The sequence below is a fragment of the Ixodes scapularis genome, unplaced genomic scaffold, assembly GCF_016920785.2.
Source record: "Ixodes scapularis isolate PalLabHiFi unplaced genomic scaffold, ASM1692078v2 ptg000597l_1___fragment_1__unscaffolded, whole genome shotgun sequence".
Lineage (NCBI taxonomy): Eukaryota > Metazoa > Arthropoda > Arachnida > Ixodida > Ixodidae > Ixodes > Ixodes scapularis.
In genome coordinates this window covers 3,414,798-3,433,468 of record NW_024610006.1, presented here as the reverse complement: position 1 = coordinate 3,433,468, position 18,671 = coordinate 3,414,798, and the positions used below count along the sequence as shown (strand labels likewise).

At 45.4% G+C, this 18,671-nt stretch overlaps 1 protein-coding gene across 1 annotated transcript; it reads left to right on the top strand.

Moving 5' to 3' along the window:
* The first annotated feature begins 454 nt into the window (after nt 1-454).
* LOC121045537 lies at nt 455-8,534 on the top strand. Its single transcript, XM_042287861.1, has 5 exons — nt 455-2,243; nt 2,359-2,496; nt 2,556-2,675; nt 5,770-6,030; nt 7,197-8,534. Exons 1-5 carry the CDS (start codon nt 833-835, stop codon nt 7,982-7,984), a joined length of 2,718 nt encoding a protein of 905 aa, XP_042143795.1. The 5' UTR covers nt 455-832; the 3' UTR covers nt 7,985-8,534.
* Nucleotides 8,535-18,671: the final 10,137 nt, after the last annotated feature.

Below are 18,671 nucleotides of genomic sequence, written 5' to 3'. Positions count from 1 at the left end.
TGTTTCCGGTGCGGCGGGCACATGTAGGCACCCTAAATCGAATGAGCTCGAGAAACACTGCCTCCGCGCATACACGGCGTAGCAGACGACGCGCCAACATGGGCTGCGTTCAATGTCTTGGATCCGCATTACTTAGGCGGGTCGTGTCACGTGACAACACAGATTGTACAGCGCTGAATGCGGGTAAGTTTGGGAACGCCAAGGTACCAAGCACTTATCCTGGGGCCTGGAGTAAGGTCGAGTAAATTTTGGAACACGGCACACGGCCATGCCGACGAGGCTACGAATCGAATCTGACGTCAGGTGTAAAAGCCAAACAACCCACATAAAAAAAAAAAATAAAAAAAAAGCAATGAGGAAAAAAAGTTGTTAGCAGTGTGACAGTAATAGCAATAAATAATATTTATTTCTACTAATGGCGGCCGTAGTGCTTCAGAAAGGCGGAACAAGACAACAATAAACGGGACGCATTCGAGTCGCGAAGGAAGAAAACAAATGCAATGCGCTCTTCGGGAAGGCACGTGACCGTAACCTCCAGTCACCCTTCTCCTAAACGTGTCAGCACTCACAGAAATCTTTTGGTGGCGTTTTTTGAACGAAGGAGGTGACTGTAGTTGACTCTTTTCTCTGAAATCCGGAACTCCGGAAGACTACTTCAAATCATTGGGTGTTCGCGAGTCGCGACGTTCTTTGCGGCGGAGGGATTTTTTTTTATTTAGCGGTCATCAAACATCTAGCCAATCCTTGTGCTTGTGGGCTTGTGTGTAAGTCCGGCAGACTTCTTGACTGATATCCTTCGTATTCTACGTTTGGCGACCGAAATATTTATGACATGGCTACTCCTGGCAAACGACGAAAGCGGTACCTAGACGCAGACCAGCCTTACCTCATCCCGGTATCAACCTTACGTTTCCAGAAGACGCTTGTGGGTCAGGGGGCTAACGCTGGCACCTCTGTAGTTACGGAACCGCTTGACGGCGACGAAGGTAGAGAGAACGGAGGTTACCGTAGTGACCCTCTAGGTACTGACGAAGACGACATCCAAGACTGCCACGGAGCCTACCGTGATGACCCTGTAGATACTGACGAAGATGACGCCGAAGACTGCCACGGAGCCTACCGTGATGACCCTGTAGATACTGACGAAGATGACGCCCAAGACTGCCATGGAGTCGACGTCGGAGATGTCTCCACCGACACTGAGCATGCATCGCAAGACCAAGCTGATGACGGAGGGGACAGCACTGATGATGAACACCCTGACGGCGAGGTGTCGAGAGAGAAGTCTCTCGAAGAAGCCGTGATCTCTGAAGACGACGACGACGAGGAGATGGGACCTGGGTCCATCGAAGATCTCTTGACCCTGTGCGTGGAAGAGTTTGGTGCTAGTATGCTGCCGCATTCACCAACGTCGAAAGCTGGCGCCATCGCGATGGTTATATCGTATGCCGTTTCGGAGAGATCGACGTGGGCCGGGCTCGGCAAGCTATTGACACTTGTGAATGCCTTGTTTGGCAGCGCAGTTCTGCCGACAAGTATCTACAAGCTGAGGAAGCTGTGGACGAAAAAAAAGGAAAACTTGGTGAAGTACCATTATCTGTGCCCATGCTGTGACACGGTCCTCAACTCAAGCGATTCGATTGCACGATGCGATGTGTGCAATTTTGAGGAGTCCACTGAGAAGCTAAGACATGGTGGGTCATATTTCTTGATGCTCGACCTCCACAAGCAGCTCAAGCACCTAATTGGAAAAACAAGTGTCGAGCTTCATCATTCGCTGTCAATGCTAGCACTCAATGACTCTGATTTGATTACGGACATTACAACAGCCGAAGCTTGCAAGCACTTGCGCCAAGAGCTTGCCTTAGGTCCGAGTGACCTAACAATCACGTTCAACACTGATGGGAGCCCCATCTTCAAATCCTCGAAGACGTCAGTGTGGCCGATTCAATTTACAGTAAATGAACTACCCCCTGCAGTGCGCTTGCACCACCCTACATTGGCTGGACTCTGGTTTGGGAAGCGCCATCCAGACATGTCGGTTTTTCTGACCAAGTTTGTGGAGGAAGTCAACACTATGGCCCCTGTGACATGGATCCATGGAGATCAGCAGCTCACTTCAAAAGCCTTTGTACTGTGCTGCAGCGTTGATACCCCTGCCCGTGCTGCCGTGCAAAACATGGTCTCTTTCAATGGGTTCTTCGGCTGCCCATATTGCTTGATGAAAGGCGAGCACGAGGAAGGTACATATAATTTTCATTCTTTTGCAGATATACACTTTTGCCTGCTAATCAAGGAAGATATCATTGATCAGGTCGCAATGGTTGATCAGTTAAATACTTTGCTTTCTTTTTGCAGGATGCGTGCGCTATGTCGCCGATGAAGCCCCAATTCCGAGGACATCGGAGCTTGTTGTTCGAGACATGGAGCTCGCCCAGAGGCTGGGGAGCCCTGTAAATGGTATCAAGGGTCCATCACCTCTCATGAACCTTGAAGGTAATTTGTGTGTGTGGAATGTGTCATGTCAAAACCTACCTGACATCGTTTTTGCTCAGGTTTCGACTTGGTTGCTGGCATGAGCGTGGAATACATGCATTGTGTTCTGCAAGGGGTGGTGCGACAAGTCACGGAGCTCCTCTTTTCATCGACAAGCTCACGACAGGCATACTACATCGGTAACCGTTTTAACGTGTCTGTTACAATGCCATAGCATGCACGAAACAAAAACCTTAGAGTTTGTCATTGTCAAACAGCATTCAATCATGTGTCACCATCTGGCAGCTAGGAAAATTGATAGATGATGTGCAAGCCTTTTGCAAGGTTGTTAATGCCCGGGTATTTAATTCTTGCCTCATCTATTAGCTCATTCACATGGGAATTCCAAATGATATTGTCACAATGAATGAATGGCCGAACTTCCTCTCCAAGCGCGCTTGTTGCCACGGACGTCATTGCCGAGAATCGAGTGATTGCTTGAAATTTTCCAAACGCTCGGCAACTGCGCAATGCGCACTTGTAGAGATGTGTAGTTTGCACGGTCGCCGAGTGTTTGAAAAGTTGGAAGCAATCGCTCAATTCTGAGCAATGACGTCCGCGGCAACGAGCGCACTTGTAGAGAAAGTTGAGCAGTAGATGCACCCCGGCAGAGCATTCTTTGCCCTGAGAACGTTTCTGTTAGTCCTCTCGTCACCTTCATTCGTGGCATTTCTGGTGGAGGTGCAGGGTACTTATCCTCGTACCACTCACATGCCAAGTAAGACTGATTCAACAAGGTTGTGGGCCGCTTCGAGCGTCGCGGGCTCAGGGCGAGAATGAACAGGCACTTTCTAGAACGAGAAACAAAGATGAAACGGTAAAAGTTACGCCTCGAGTAGAATACACGGGAATCTTTTAGAACTATGTGACAGAGTGTTGTTTGCTCGGCCCTCAGCGCGGCAATATTGTGCCGAATGACAGTTTATAATAGACAAACCAGTGCCTGCCGCTGCCAAGCATGACACCCCAAACTGGGATCGCGAGCTGATTTCAAGATTTCTCAAATGTCATTCGTGCTTACTCCCATTTAACCTGTCATCTAGCAGTATCAGCAGTCCATTTGTGTCCCTAGACATGAATGCGGTCTTTAAGAAAGGTTTCCGTCGATCTACTGCTCATTGCCGACGCCGCTTGGTAACCGAGAAAACAATGCTACCAGGCGGCTTTTTTTTTTTATGTTTAATTTTGTTAAAGGGATGCTGAACCGAAATTTTGGGTGGAAATTCTTGGTCGCAATGGCATACATAGCATGTCCTTTACTTCTAAATGGCGTTGTTTTGAGCGAGGAGGCGTATAAAATTGAATAAACACGAAAAATACAATTTTACGCGACCCCTGGTGAGCGTCGTGGAAAACTCGCTTCGTGACGTGCGCATTCTCATTCGCCTCAAAAGACAGACTGAGCCAAGCCAAGCCAGGCGCTAAGTCGGGTGGCGTTTGTTATTGTTAGTACCACGCGGGCTCCTGGAGTGATCATGTGCCTCCGCCGCACCCCCTTGACATGCGCTGTGCCTGTGAGCGACTCGGCTGACTCTTCCCACTCCCGGAATGATCGCGTACCTCCGCCGCCCTCCCTGACGTCCGCCGAGCCTGAGAATGACTCGGATGTCTCTGCCCCGACTCTGCAGTGACCGCGTGCCTCCGCCGCGCACCCCGCGCCGGAGCCCCATCCGCGTGCCCGCCCGCGTGTGCCCGTGAATTCTGTGTCCTCGGCCCCCCCTCCCCCCCCCTCTCGCATCCGGAAGACCGCTTCCCGACCTCTATCTAATCTCATTTCTTTCTGCTCATCTTTCACTCCCATTCCCCCTCCCCCCAAAGATAGTTAGCACGACTCCCATTCGAGTGAGTCTACAGGACTATCTCTTCCTTTCCAAACTCCTCCTCTCTCTCTCTGTCTGCTCTGCCCGCGTGGTACTAGTCCCAGCCGCTTTGAGAACAGCCGCCGAGCGAAGAATCAAGGCGAGCACCAACGAACGAGGAGAATGCGCGGAGGCGCCAGGGGCGCTGGGGGCGCCGAGAATGCGCACGTCAGTTCCGCTACGCCTGCTCTCAGAAGGACTCGCTCGCGCCGGCGGCTTCCGGCCGAGGATTCGCTCTTAATTCAAAGAAATACAATAATTCGGGCCCCATCCGTCGGATTCAATATCGTTTTTAGGTACAGTACCATTCCGTGAAGCCCGCTCGGGCACTAATTATAAGATTTCAAATATCGGTTCAGCATCCCTTTAAACGACACAGGGCTTTGAGAATCGTTGCAACATCAATCTCACCCAATATTTTTGCTGCAGCACCAGTGTGTTTATCTGCTGTGTAGTAAGCAATTCAACGAAAATGTGTCACGTTGCGTGCGAGAGGGAAGGCATGGAATAGTAAAACATCGTTCATACACTTGCAACCGAGTATGACTGAGAAAGACAGACCGGTTTCTAAGCCTTTTCTGACGTCTTTGGACCAGCTCCGCAGCAGCGCATCCGGTCCTAAGATGTCGCAAGAGACTTAAAAACCGGTCTCGTCTCTCTCGGTCATACTTGGTTACAAGTGTGTGAACGAGCCTAAAGGAGTCTTCTCTCAACATTACAAAGCCACGAAAAAGTAAGAGGGAGTGATCACAATTGCAACGAAACTCTGCCCACTAGACAGCATTCTATCTGGTTGGTAAAGAAACATCTGATCCGTGGGTTTTGTGGTCCTTGTGGTGCACCTGGTCATTCTTAGTCGACAAAATGAGTATACCCTTCGAACTATCTCCTCCCCCTCCTTCAAAGGACGAGCCCTTGTTCACAAAGAACCAATGGAGTTTCGACGGCTGCTAAAAGGACATGACAGTCATTCGTACGATTAGGAGACGACGCAGCGTTTATGTGTACCCCTGTCATTTAATCGGAGCTCGGCGCCAGGGCATCACTGTACCCCGTTTGTGGAGCAGACGTACTTGCTCCTCATAGAACCTACCTTGTTCGGTGGCTGCCTGTGAGGTTTTTTCAGGCCCGTAAAAAAACATAGAATTCCTTAGATTGCCCAGCATAAAATACTGGAGGAACTACAGTACCTGTTGCACTACAATGATATGCTGAATTTCATTTTCAATAGAACGCTGCAAAATTTGTCATAAACGTGCTTTCGTAATATATTTTATTCAAATTTACTGTCTAGATCTAAGAAATCAATTTTTCTAAGAACTCCTTTATGAAGCTAGGTGTTCTAATCACTGAAGAGTTTAAATGTGGTTTGCAGGTACACGTGCGTCTGTTGTCAAGGTAGACAAGCGACTACGAAGCATCAAGCCTCCCCACTGTATAACAAGGCTGCCTCGTTCCATTGAGGAGCGTGGCTTCTGGAAGGCGTCAGAGTGGAAGCAGTGGCTCCTTTTTTATGCACTGCCATGCTTGCTGGATGTCCTTCCCCAACTCTACTGGAAGCACCTCTCCAAGCTCTGTGAGGCTGTACACATTTTGCTGCATGACAGCCTTACGCTCCGTGACATCAAGCGTGCAGGTGAGCTCCCAAAAACAAGCATTTAGTTGAAGCCTTGCCATCTAGCCAACACTTCTAAACAGCTTTATTTTCGAGGGCTTTGTTTCACAAATTTTGCAAAGTGTAGGTTTCTGGAAAAATTGTGCAGGCAGAAAATTTTGTATTGATGGGGAAAGGGAGGGGGGTGATGTATGTATACATGCAATAAATTTTTTTGTCATACTTTTCAAATCTTGAGATTTCAGAACATTAGGTTTCCTCAAAAATTATTACGTTCACAGTATTTGAAACTATGTAAGACAACCTCCTCACACCATCTCCAAGCATGCCATGAGCAACACAAATTTTATAGGACTCTTGATACAGATTGTTAGTATGCTTAAATAACATTCCAATTTTGATTGTTGTGAATTGAATGTCAGACATGCATGATGAAAAAGTGGTATAATTGAATGGTCGGCACAGCTGGATCAAAAATTCACATGCAAGGTTTGAACTGCTTCAGCTTGAGATTTTCTTGCCATTTTTTGCCTGTATTTTGCTGAGTACATAGCGACAATGACCTCTTTCCTAGCTGCACGAGAGCCTTAAGGCCTATTCACACTTGCGACCGAGAAAGACCAGACCGGTTTTTAAGCCTCTTGCGATCTCTTAGGACGAGCTCCGCTGCAGTGCATCCGGTCTTAAGAAGTCTCAAGAGGCTTAAAAACCGGTCTGGTCTCTCTCGGTCGTACTCGGTTGCAAGAATGTGAACGAGCCTTTAGTGAGTACCCTCGGCATTGTGCAGCTGTTCTAAACATGCACTCTCTGAATTTTCACTGAACAAATCTGCTTCATCATGGTTTTGTGGCTGCAGTACCACAGCGAAGTACTCATGGTGGGCACTCTGGTGATGACCTGATAATTTGGGACTTTGCCTACAACGTGTGCTCGGCTCGACGATGGCGGCTGCTGCATCACGCAAGAAGATATCATTATGAGCCACGCAGCAGCGCCACTGCCTTGTTGCGCACTTAAAATTGCGAACAGTAAACTGCAGGTGTTTGTTTAGTGCAGCCTTCTAATGGAATGTGTAGAAGAGGTATGATAATCCACCTGCGAATTCACATTATAGCTTATTAAAATGACATTGGCAATCTGAACCAGGTATGCTTGGCACTGACCTTTCGTCTAAACCGCTCTTACAGAAGAACTACTAAACGCGTTCGTGTGTCGCGTCGAGGCCCTCTATGGGATAGGGGCCATGACCTTCAATATGCACCTGCTGCTCCATCTGGCCGGCTGTGTGCGCCACCTTGGACCACTCTGGGCCCATTCGGCCTTCGTTTTTGAGGGTGGCAATGGCACACTGGTGAACCTGGTATCTGCTGCTAAAGGACTGCCCCAGCAGGTCGTGGAGCGGGTCGTGATGGCGCAGGAGCTGGAGCTCTTGCTTGCCAGCCATCATCTACCCAACAGGGTAGAAAAAATCTGCCACGGCTTTCTGGGCTATATGCCCATTCAGAACGCCTCCCACGTGGAGGAAGCAACCATGCTTGGCTGTGGGCGTGCAGCAAGTGTCACCACTGACGAAAAGGTTGCTCTGGAGCAGCACTGTAGAGCTTCGATTAACTGTATGACGGAGTATGAGAGGTGTGTTGTGAACCACCAAGTCTACCACAGCACTGCTTACACGAGGGCAACTAAAAGTGACACAACTTTTGTGTGCACGTACGACCATAGTTACTTTAGGATTTTAAAAATCTTGGAACTAAAGTCCTCAAGTGGCACTCACTGCATCCTTCTTTGCAGGAGTGTTGTGCTGAGGCAATCACAGTATCTACCAGAACATATTAAGGAGTGTTTCCTTTCTGAAGTTGACACTGTGAGCTGTATTGAACCTGCTAACCTCAAGAGCAGTTGCGTTTATGTTGATTTTCCTACAGACAGCAAGTCATTCATTTGCGACTTGCCGAACACAATAGAGCGTGATTAGCCTTGACTCTAGAGGGTCTGTGAGAGAAAATGAATGCCAGTTTTTTTGTGTTTTGCATAGACGGGCTGGGCAATGCGGAAAGCTGGGAATCTGTGCGAATTCTTTGTTGGTGGTCGTGAAGACTGCTCAAATTTAAAGGAGCTGTGCTACGATTTTAAAGGGATACTACAAGGAAATTTCGGTGCTTATTTTAAGGTCTATATGTGTTCAAAGGAGCAGTATCACATCGAACACACCAATATCTTGTTAAAAAAGTTACGAAATGGAATTTTAAAACAAATTAAATGATTAGCAAAAGGCACCTGGTGGAGTCGCTAACACCTCGTTTGTAATGCACGTCTAGGAACCTTGACAGCTAGTGACGGTCAGTGTCTCGCCTCCGGCCACGATGAGAGAAGGGGGTACGGAGGAACTCCCCTCTTCCCGAGAATCCCTTTTGTACGTTCAAGAAGTAGCTATTGTCTCCCTACAAGATTGTAGAAGATTAACCCGTCACTCAAAATTCATACAAAAGCAGCTGCTTTGGTTGCTGGAACGACTAGGCCATCCTCTCGACATCAGCCTTGCTCGTCCCGAGACGACCTACGTCACGATTGCATTAGATGTCACTAGTCTCCGCTGGGCCTTCTCCGAGCGCTTGCCAGAGTGGGCAGTACAGCCACCAGGCTCAAAATACAAACGTGCGATTGTCATTTACGGATATTGTGGATCATATTCAACCTATTTTTGAACACGACGGATACATTTCAAATTTCGTTGAAGTATCCCTTTAAAGGGATGCTGAAGCGAAATTTGGATATCACAAAATAATGTAGCAGGAGTGTTCGACGGGGCGCCGCAAACCCCAAAACAGCACTCATAAAGAGATATCCGAAACGGATGGCCATATTTTTGTAAAATAAGGATGCGATTGAGTGAGAATTGCGACATCTTGTTTCCTGCAGAACAGTTAAGGAGGAGGGGAAACGGCCTCGCTTCCTTCCCTCTTTGTGTCCTCGTGGAGTCAAACCGAAGAGAGGAGGTAACAAGAATCGCAACGTCGTGGGCATTTTTGGCCTTGTTCAAGCGAGCTCTTCTTTCGCAAAAATACGACCATCCATTGCAGATAATGATTTATGGGTGACGCTTTCGGGTTTGTAGCTTCCCGCCTAGTGCTTCTGCATTGTTTTCTGAAATCAAAATTTCGCTTCTGCATCCCTTTAACGTTGAAAGTGCTCATCACATCCTATCTTACTGATAGCATCATTTTGGTGGACTTTCCGCTTTTTGCGATGCACAGTTTGTTCATCATGTGGGCCGAAAAACTGGCTTTCATTTTTTCTTTCCTTTAAACCCTGTATTTGGTTTGTTAGAACATTTTTGTACTTTTCTTGAAGCTTAGGTAGAACATACATATCCTTCTAGTGCATTTCTGTTCCAAATTTGAAGGGCATTTTATATCATTGAAGCAAACATTGTTCAAACATACAAAGCACCTCTCATGAGGGGTACTTTCTCTAATTTGTGGAAGTCTTCTATAGTTGTGCCCATATTCGAGGCTGGTGATCTGTCATTATTAGTGACTATCGTCCCGTTTTGTTATTGTGTGGTTTCCCGAAGGTTTTCGAAATGGTTATGCATAACTGGATCTCAAATTACCTCAGTAAAAAAATTTAGTCTTTTTCAGCATGGTTTTTAAAAGGGAAAGTCCGTTGAAAGAGATTTGTGCTCTTTTCTAGATTTCTTTGTGCCGATAGTCACAGAGGCGAAATTGATGCTGTATATTTTGACATGTCAAAGGCTTTTGACTGTGTAGATCATACTTTACTCCTTTGCAAACTTTCTTTTTATGTCATGTGCCCAAAGCTTTGTGAATGGTTCAGGAGCTACCTGAGTTTACATAGTAATACTGTTTATGTTGGCAACTTTTTGGAAGTGTTGTAGATCAACTTCTGGCGTACACCAAGGTTCAAACCTGGGACCACTGTTGTTTATTTTGTTTGTAAACAATACAGTATCATGCGTCAAGCACTCAAATGTACTTCTTTTTGCTGATGACATGAAACTCTTTTTAAATGTTAAAGACCATATTGATTGTACTTTATTGCAAACTGATATTGGTGCAATTTCAGAGTGGTGTAGAAAAAAAGCCTTGTCGTTCAATCTTAAAAGCTAAATTGATTTCTTTATAGAGAAAGTGGGAAGTTTTCTTTTACCCTTATGTGCTTGAGGGAAATGTGGTAGATGCTGTATCTCTAGTAAGAGACCTTGGCGTCTATATTGACAAATTCACTGCACACGTTTCTAAGATCCCTGGATTAGACATAAGAAGTTGGAAATGATCACTTTGGTTATCAAGTTCTTTCACTTCACCAATATCTGTAGTGTGTCTGTTCTGTAGCCTTGTACGCTCAGTACTTGAATTGGGTTCAATTAGTTGTTAATACAAGTTAAAATGATTGAGCGTGTGCAGAAGTTTATGTGGTTTTTGGTCTGTTGTGGTTTTTGGGGTCAATAAATGTGCTTTGTGTAAAGATCACCATGTCATTGGTTCCATTAATGCAAATAAATAAATCACTTAGTCTCATACAGATCCTTGTGGTACTCAACCGTGAGATGGGTGGAAAGCGATAATAACAATCAATCTGGAAAGGAGCTTGGTTTTTCTACTGCCGGCGATGGGAAGGTCACGTGTGAAGTTTTGGAGTTGCAACCGGGTTTCACTCGCCACTGAGGGAGAGCTGTGCACGCATTTATTGTTTTAAATAGTGAATTTCTGATCGTGTACTTTGTCAATCAATACTTATAGGAGGAATCAGCCGTATATACATTTGGTTGTCGACCTAAATTCATATTTGATCGTTTACTGTGTATAAGTGGCATAATAAAAGGTTTTGTCATTTAAACAATACACCTTTTCTTCATTTTGCAGTCGGTGCTTGTTTTTTTTTAATGTCAGGTGAACCATATTGCTTTACAACAAAGGCATATACCCCCCGCCCCCCGGCACCCTAAAAATGCAGTGTGAGATCTATAACTAAAATTTCACCATATTTCAAACACTAGGTTTCTGCTTCACATATTTTGTTCCTCTATTAAAACTACCTTGCTTTTCATTCAGACTCTTAAACGGCTTGATGTCGGTATAGGTCATAACTATTATGGCCTCGTCCCACTAGAGCACGAACCAAAACACTTCTCAGAGACACGGAAAGTGCAGCTTGTTAGCAGTCATTATTCCGTTTCAATATAGTCACCAAATGGCAAAACAGCTTGCGTCACTTAAGAAGACACGCGCAAGGTTACAAATGGATATATTTTGTTTTGTTGGCCGACAGTGGGACTGCCAGCTAGGCAGCTCTGTTTTAGTGATAAGTAAGCTGGCGTGAAGAGCAGTTTAACTGGCTTGACGTACCCCACTGGCTCGCAGGAAGACCAATTTAACCAGCCGACCCATTGGCTCCTAGGAGGACTAGTTTAACCACCTTGACCACATTGCCTCCCAGTAAGACCAGTTTAACAACCTTGACCACATTGGCTCCCAGCTGAAAATCAGCTTGACCACATTGCCTCCCAGGAAGACCAGTTTAACCACCTTTACCACATTGGCTCCCAGCTGAAAACCAGCTTGACCACATTGGTTCCCAATTCAACCAGCTTGACCACACTGGCTCCCAGCTGAAAACCGGCTTGACCACATTGCCTCCCAGGAAGACCAGTTTAACCACCTTGACCACATTGGCTCCCAGCTGAAAACCAGCTTGACCACATTGGTTCCCAATTCAACCAGCTTGACCACACTGGCTCCCAGCTGAAAACCGGCTTGACCACATTGGCTTCCAGGAAAACCAGCTTGACCACATTGGCTCCCTGCTGAAAACCAGCTTGACCACATTGGCTCCCAGGAAAACCAGCTTGACCACCTTGGCTCGCAGGAACACCAGCTTAACCAGTTAGGACCAGACTGGCTCCCAGCTACACCAGATTGAATCTAAAACCAGATTCCAGTTGGACGATGCTGGTTTTTACTTAGACCAGACTGACCAGCTTAAATTCCAGCTTGCCCAGCTTAAACCAGCTTGATTGCCAGCTAAACCAGTTTAATTACCACATTGACCAGTTTGACCACCTTGATTACCAGCTTGACCACCTTAATTACCAGCTTGACCAGTTTGATTTTCATGCTGGTTTTTCCAATAGGGAAGGGTACGGAGGGGAGGGTATGCCCCTCTTCCTCTATCCCCTCCTCTCCCGTCCTCCTCCAAGTCAGTTTCCTTGCTAACTTTAGCAAGGAAAAATAACTTGCACCTATGAAGAAATTCAATTGCTCCGCTAGATGTAGCGGGGAATTGAATCGGTGTTAAGGTCACGTGACATCAGTTTTCCCGCTATATTTAGCGCGGTTATGCTGATATCGCAAAACATGGAAACGGGCACCTTAGAGCTGTGTTCTAATATTAAATATATTAGTATTGCTATATTAATACCAGTGTGACATCAGGAAAGTCGCAAATTAGAAGACAGTTGGAGAAGTCAGAACAAGCAGATGAACAACGTAGAAGCTACAACAAAGCTTGCATATTCTAAACAAATGCAAGTACATGATATTGTAGTGACACACAAGTACTTATCAACCCTTTTCAAGCATTAACTGCCTGCAAACAGAATGACCAAAAGTTCTGCAGCACAAACAAAAAATAGAGTGCATCAGAGTACATGTTGTAGAACTCGGTCAATCTAAGAATAGGGCTTAATCGATTACAATGACGAGAGGTATAAAAGAATGATTGATGTCGTGTAAGCGCACGTGACACTCTAAGGCTCACTTCTAACAAAAGGCGGGGAGAGTTAATAAAATCGTGAAGAGCTCTGAATAAGAGCAACATGTTTACCTTAGCCCGGCACTGATGCAGGCTCAGCAAGTTCACAAGTTCAAAATCAGTTTCATAATTGAAGTTATGTGGACCACTCTTAACGTAGTGATGTTCTAAGATGGAAATGAACTTTTGAACTTTGTCGAGTGCCAAGGAGTTTTAGAAATGCTGTTCAATGCAACTGAGGCATACCCAAGTTGTGATCTCGCGAACGAATGGTGCAGTGTCGGAAACGTAAACAAAATTTTAAATTATTTTGTTATGATATATGTGGTGCTAATGTGCTGAGAGACGAGTTCATAACTGTTTTTATGGGATCACCGAATCGTAAGCTTGAATCAAACGTAACTCACTGGTCCCTCATCTCAAATACAAGCGTTAAGAACTCACTGCGGATGCTGTACGCGAAAATGGTATTCAATGTTTTCCGTGAAAATGTCTTAACCATGGTTTTCGATTGGTTAAGACAAATATCATTAACCGAGCACCAGTTCTAAAAGGAACATGCATCCTCTTGAAGCTCAATGCAATCATCACTGCGAATTATTTGTTTGTAGAGTTTTATGTCATCTGAATACTGCAGAAATAAAGGCTTAGAAAACAGGGGGGAAGCGCTGTTTACGAAAGCAGAGAACCCGAGGGGACCTAAAACAGATCCCTGAGAAATTTCAGAGGAAGCCCTGTAGAATGAAGAGGCTATGTTGTTAACCCGGATGTACGCGATTCTTTTTGTCAGGTGGTCTTTAATCCAGTCCAGAAGTGAGCCACACACTCCATAGGCGGAACGCTTCGCTAAGAGAATAGTGTGGTTAACAATGTCGAAGGCCTTGCTCAAGTCAAAGCGGATAACGTCCAGCTGACCTTTATTACAAACGACCTGAGAAGGGGTGGACATTAATGTTGCGAGGTTTGTAGCAGTTGACCGGCCGGACATTAAACCGTGTGTGTTAGGGATGGCTATGTTGCGAAACTTAAGAGACGAGAATTGATGTATGACCATTTCAAAGTGCTTGGAAAATGAAGGAACAAGAGAGAGATAGGTATATAGTTAAGGACATCAGCCCTATTTTCTGTCTTTAATATTGGAACCACAACAGCTATTCTTCATTTTTCTGGAAATATCCCCGACCTCAGGAAGTTATTAAGTACAGTGCACAAAATGGATAAGATTTAGTATTTCTGAGGGTATTCTGGCGCTCCAGCAGATAATGTGGCTCTCATTTTCTTAATACATAACGCAACACATTCTTTATCGACATGAATGCTACTGAGTAGGTTGCCGAACCCAGTCAAATGAAACAACGTAGGAGACGTCGAGTCGGAGCTGTTTTTATAGACTAAACCAAGATGAGCTGTAAACAACTACGTACACTCACCGCATCGCCTCCATGAAATTCGGAAGCTATCTCCGATCTTACTAGCGTACCTCCAGAATCTCTTTGGATATTTCACAAGATCCTATTCTACAGACTCGCGGTGAAGTTTTTGATCACAGTTAATTAAACGGTTGAATTGTTTTCTACCGCTCTTAATTCTGCTTCCCACTTTGAGAGGAAGTTTTTTTTGTTTTTTTTCTATGCAAGAAGTCTTTTTTGACCAAGAGAGATTTTAGTTCTAAGGATAACCAGTTAGGAAAGTGAGAATTTTTTGACGTTCTTAAAGGGACACTGACAGGGTATTTATGCTCGCCGAGGTTTTTAGTTGTACGTGACATATGAGAGCTCAACTACCCAGAACAGAATTTGCGGCTCGAAATTCGGTTTCTTTCCGCCCGAAAACCGCCGATCAAGAACTGGCCGGTTCGAGTCTCGCTCACTCTCTTTTTCGCGGTCACGGGCCGTTTTCTAAGGTATCGATGCGACCACCAAATTTAATCAAAGTCGTGCGTCGCTGAAGGCACACACTCATTATTAAAAATAGAAAAAAATATGAAACCCATTTTTGTGGCTTCTAAAAAGCTGTAAATACGTTGATTGAAAAAAAAAGTTCCACAGACAACCGGAAGCATTCTGTGTGTTCGTCGTTTCGCGTATCGTGGGACTCGCGGGGACGACGATGGCAGCGGACGACGGGCGTGGGACCTCTATTTCAGAACTGTCGTTCGCGGTACCGGCGAATTCTGTCTACCGTTAAAAGAGAAATTTGGGACTGATCAAAAGAATTGGTATTCATCCCGTACGACACGCCCGGCCACCAAGCCGATTTGCACGAAAACGTCGCCGAGCCGTCGCTCCCTTCTCGTGGCTGAAGACATCGCTCGCGCAAACGTCAAGCACGACGTGTCTCCTTCGAGTTGAGTATGCACGCGTACGATTTCTTTACTACGTGAGAATGTCCCCAATGCGCGGTGCATCCCGACTTCGACCCAGGAGTGCTTTTGCTAGAGAAAAAACGACAGCAAACTTTCCAACTTACAGTTTACCGGCTGAATTATTACTAAGGAAAGAGATCCACCAGAAAAGTGATGCCCCAGTAGCTCAGTGGGAAAGACGTCCGGTTCACACGCGGTAGGACCGGGTTCGATCCCCCGTGAAACTTTATTTTTTTTCTTCAAACAATTTCTGATGTTTACATATATATATATATTTTTTTACAATCATCACTGAAGAAACAAACTAATGTTGTGGACGATACTTCGCTGATTTAAATGGTATGGGATTTCCGTTTTGACACCTGCGAGCTCAATGTAATCACTTTCCACAAAATGCAAGGAGCATATAAATCAGGTAACGTCCGCTTTCCGAGGTGCCCGTATATGTTCTGCAGGAATTGCAGCCAGCCGTTGGTCCCGATCCCATTGATCTTTCGGAAACTCTGTCGCACAATGCCACTTTTTTTCGGATTCAGGAAATGTGAGCCAGCTCGTCACGCAACATCTTGGGTGTATTCTTTTCGGAGCCGATCATGGAAATTCACCACGGGCACTCACTACTCATCTCCAACTCCTCAATGTACAAAACAACTCATCTTGGAGTACAGAACAACGAGCGGAACAAACATAACTGCAAAACAATCGCACGGCGAGCAGTTCCCGCACGCCCCATCGCACGCTGCATGTCCTGTCGTCTGCTACCGGAGAGGAGAAAAAAAAAAAAAAACGCACGGTCGGGTGTAGCCACGTGACTTCCGCCACTCACTCTCTTCTCTCCACTTCTCCGACCTCCGTCGGGTTTCGGTTTCGGTTTCGAGGAGTTGCGTCTTTTGGCTTTATTAAAAAAATACACTACTCTGTTGCAAAATATTAATTGGGTAGTCCTCCGACACCATAATGAAGCGCCTGGCAAAAAATAAATTTTTTTTTTTGGGGGGTGTCAGTGTCCCTTTAATGCAATGCATATCTCCATAGCCCCGAGAACAATTCTCGTGGGGCAAGTGACTTGCTCATTCACATTGATAGGCTTAAGAACAGATGCCCAGTTGACATCCGTAAAATAGTAGTGCATTTAAATGTAGTCGCCTGCCGAGAAATTACTATACGAGGTGTGAGGAAGGCATCTTTAGGAAGGAGGAGTGCAAACTGGTGAAATACGGGAGAACACTACATCAAGTGCAGGGTGATATATATCTTCAGGGACCAATGGGGATTGACTCCGAACGATGGAAACGCGTTCCATACTAGAGAAACATGAATCTAAAGAATTCTCCTGGTTGTTAAAGGGGTACTCTGGCGATTTTTTTAGCTGCCTCAACTAACTATATTTCCTGACTCCCCGGCCTTTACCCTTTCCGGTATGCTATTTAGTATCACGAAATTCATAATAGTTATTGCCAATGCGGCAAATGAAAATGGTGCAAAAACCAACATTCAAACATACGCGCACTTTTCAGTGCCGTGACGTCAGTGGCGGGCAGGCTTGCCAGTCGAGCGAGCAGTCTAAAAAATAGAATATGCCAATCATTTGTTCCGTGCTGGAGCACGGGGATTGGAGCGAGCATCCAAAGCATTCATTTGACACCATGAAACTGCTTCGAATCAGTTGGGAACAAATTCTACAGTCCAAAGAGTGAACCCCTGCACTTTAACTGACGTCACTTTTTCGTTGTTGCCAGTAGAGACTTTCAGTTTGAGAAACACGGTGAGGACCAAAATTGTAAATTCTATAACTTCGTGAAAAAAAAATTATTTTGACCTAATATTTGGGATACTATTTTGGCGATGTTGTTTGGCGAGTTTAGCAAAATTTCAAGCCAATCGGGGACCATAAAGAAATCGCCAGAGCACCCCTTTAAGAGCATAATTGTGCTGTCTGAGATCTAAAAACGATACGAAGTTCAGTAGACGGCTGCATTTCTGCTTGCAATAAAAGTTGTCAGTGTGAACATTTAAATTTGTCCAGTTAATACCTGGAGCGTTAAAGTCCCCCATTATCAAAAGGTTGCACCTATACAACTCTTTCACTATATTCTCAATGTTACAAGACACCTGATGAGGTGTAGTTTGAGGAGGGAGATAAAACAATCCGAATAAAACACCCGCTTTGTGCACTCGATTTCAACCGATAGACACTCAGGGGACCCCTCTAAATCCTCGCGTCTTTTTGAATTGTACCGCCTGTCAACTGCAATCATCACACCACCTCCTATGCTACCTCGCAAAAAAAAGTCACGATCGCGATGAAAAAAATTTCAAAATAGGGCGGAAAGTTATCTTCAGAGCTAATGGTGGGACGCAACCAGGTTTTCAAGCAAGCACATAAAAGAATAGTTAGATACAGTAACACGAGAAAAGAAACACTCGGCCTTCGTCCGAAGACCACAAAATGTTTTGATAAGACAGCCTAGTCTTACTCATCAGTGTTTTCTGCAGTGGTTTTTGGCCACTTACCGAGATACTTTGAGCAAATCATCTTGAAGAACAGCTCTGAAGGGCTTGAATAAACCCCAGTCAGCGCAACGGTTCGAGCCCTCGGGCATGTGGACATGGGCATTGAATGTGCCGTTCGCTCGTCATGTCCGTCACCCTTGGAGGCAGGCGGATCTTCGAGCATACATTGATTGAGTAAAATTATATGCACGGGCGCGTGCACGTTGACTGGAAATTGCTATGCACACGACGTTTTGAAACTCGTATAAAACGAATGGTTAGAACGAATTTCCGAAGCGGTAGCGTAGCTAAGTGGCAAGGTGTCTGCCTCATACGCAGCGGACCCCGGTTCGGTCTGCAGTGTGGACTTACTTTTTTTTTTCTCTTTTTTCTTGAACATTTTATTTTGTCGATATTTACTACATTTCTTTTTTATGATTAACACTTAAAAAAAAATGTTGCCAACAAAATTTTGCTGAACTAAGGGTATAAGACTTCCTTTCCGGATGTGCAATGAAGGAAAGCAGGGCTTGGGTTGTCAGCTGGACGCCGCAACGCGGCGTGTACGGAGGGGGGGGGTGCCAAGTGGGTTAATGCTTTTGCACTTAGCAGCCACACACTGTCGCTGTGAAGGGGCGTGAACGCAGGTTGGGGGGGGGGGGCGGGGAGTTTTACTTCCCAGGCAGCACACGATATTGGGCCAACATTGGAATTGATGGGACAAAGAACGGCCCAATAATGGCCCAACTGAGCCATGTGTTTACCAATATTGGAATTACCTGGGCCAATAATGGACTATCATAGCCAATGTTTTTCCAATATTGGTGATGCACTGGAATAAGCTGTCCAATATTGGACTGTGAAAGCCAATGGCTTGCCAATATTGGATAAATGCTGGCATAACCTGTCCAATATTGGACTGCCAAAGCCAATGGTTTTCCAATATTGGATATATGCTGGCATAAGTTATCCAATATTGGACTGCCAAAGCCAATGGCTTTCCAATATTGGATATATACTGGCATAACCT

Coding starts and splice junctions, on each gene's coding strand:
- LOC121045537 (XM_042287861.1), top strand. CDS start 833: ATGGCTACTCCTGGCAAACGACGAAAGCGGTACCTAGACGCAGACCAG. Junction 2,244..2,358: donor GAAAGGCGAGCACGAGGAAG/GTACATATAATT, acceptor TTCTTTTTGCAG/GATGCGTGCGCTATGTCGCC. Junction 2,497..2,555: donor ACCTCTCATGAACCTTGAAG/GTAATTTGTGTG, acceptor GTTTTTGCTCAG/GTTTCGACTTGGTTGCTGGC.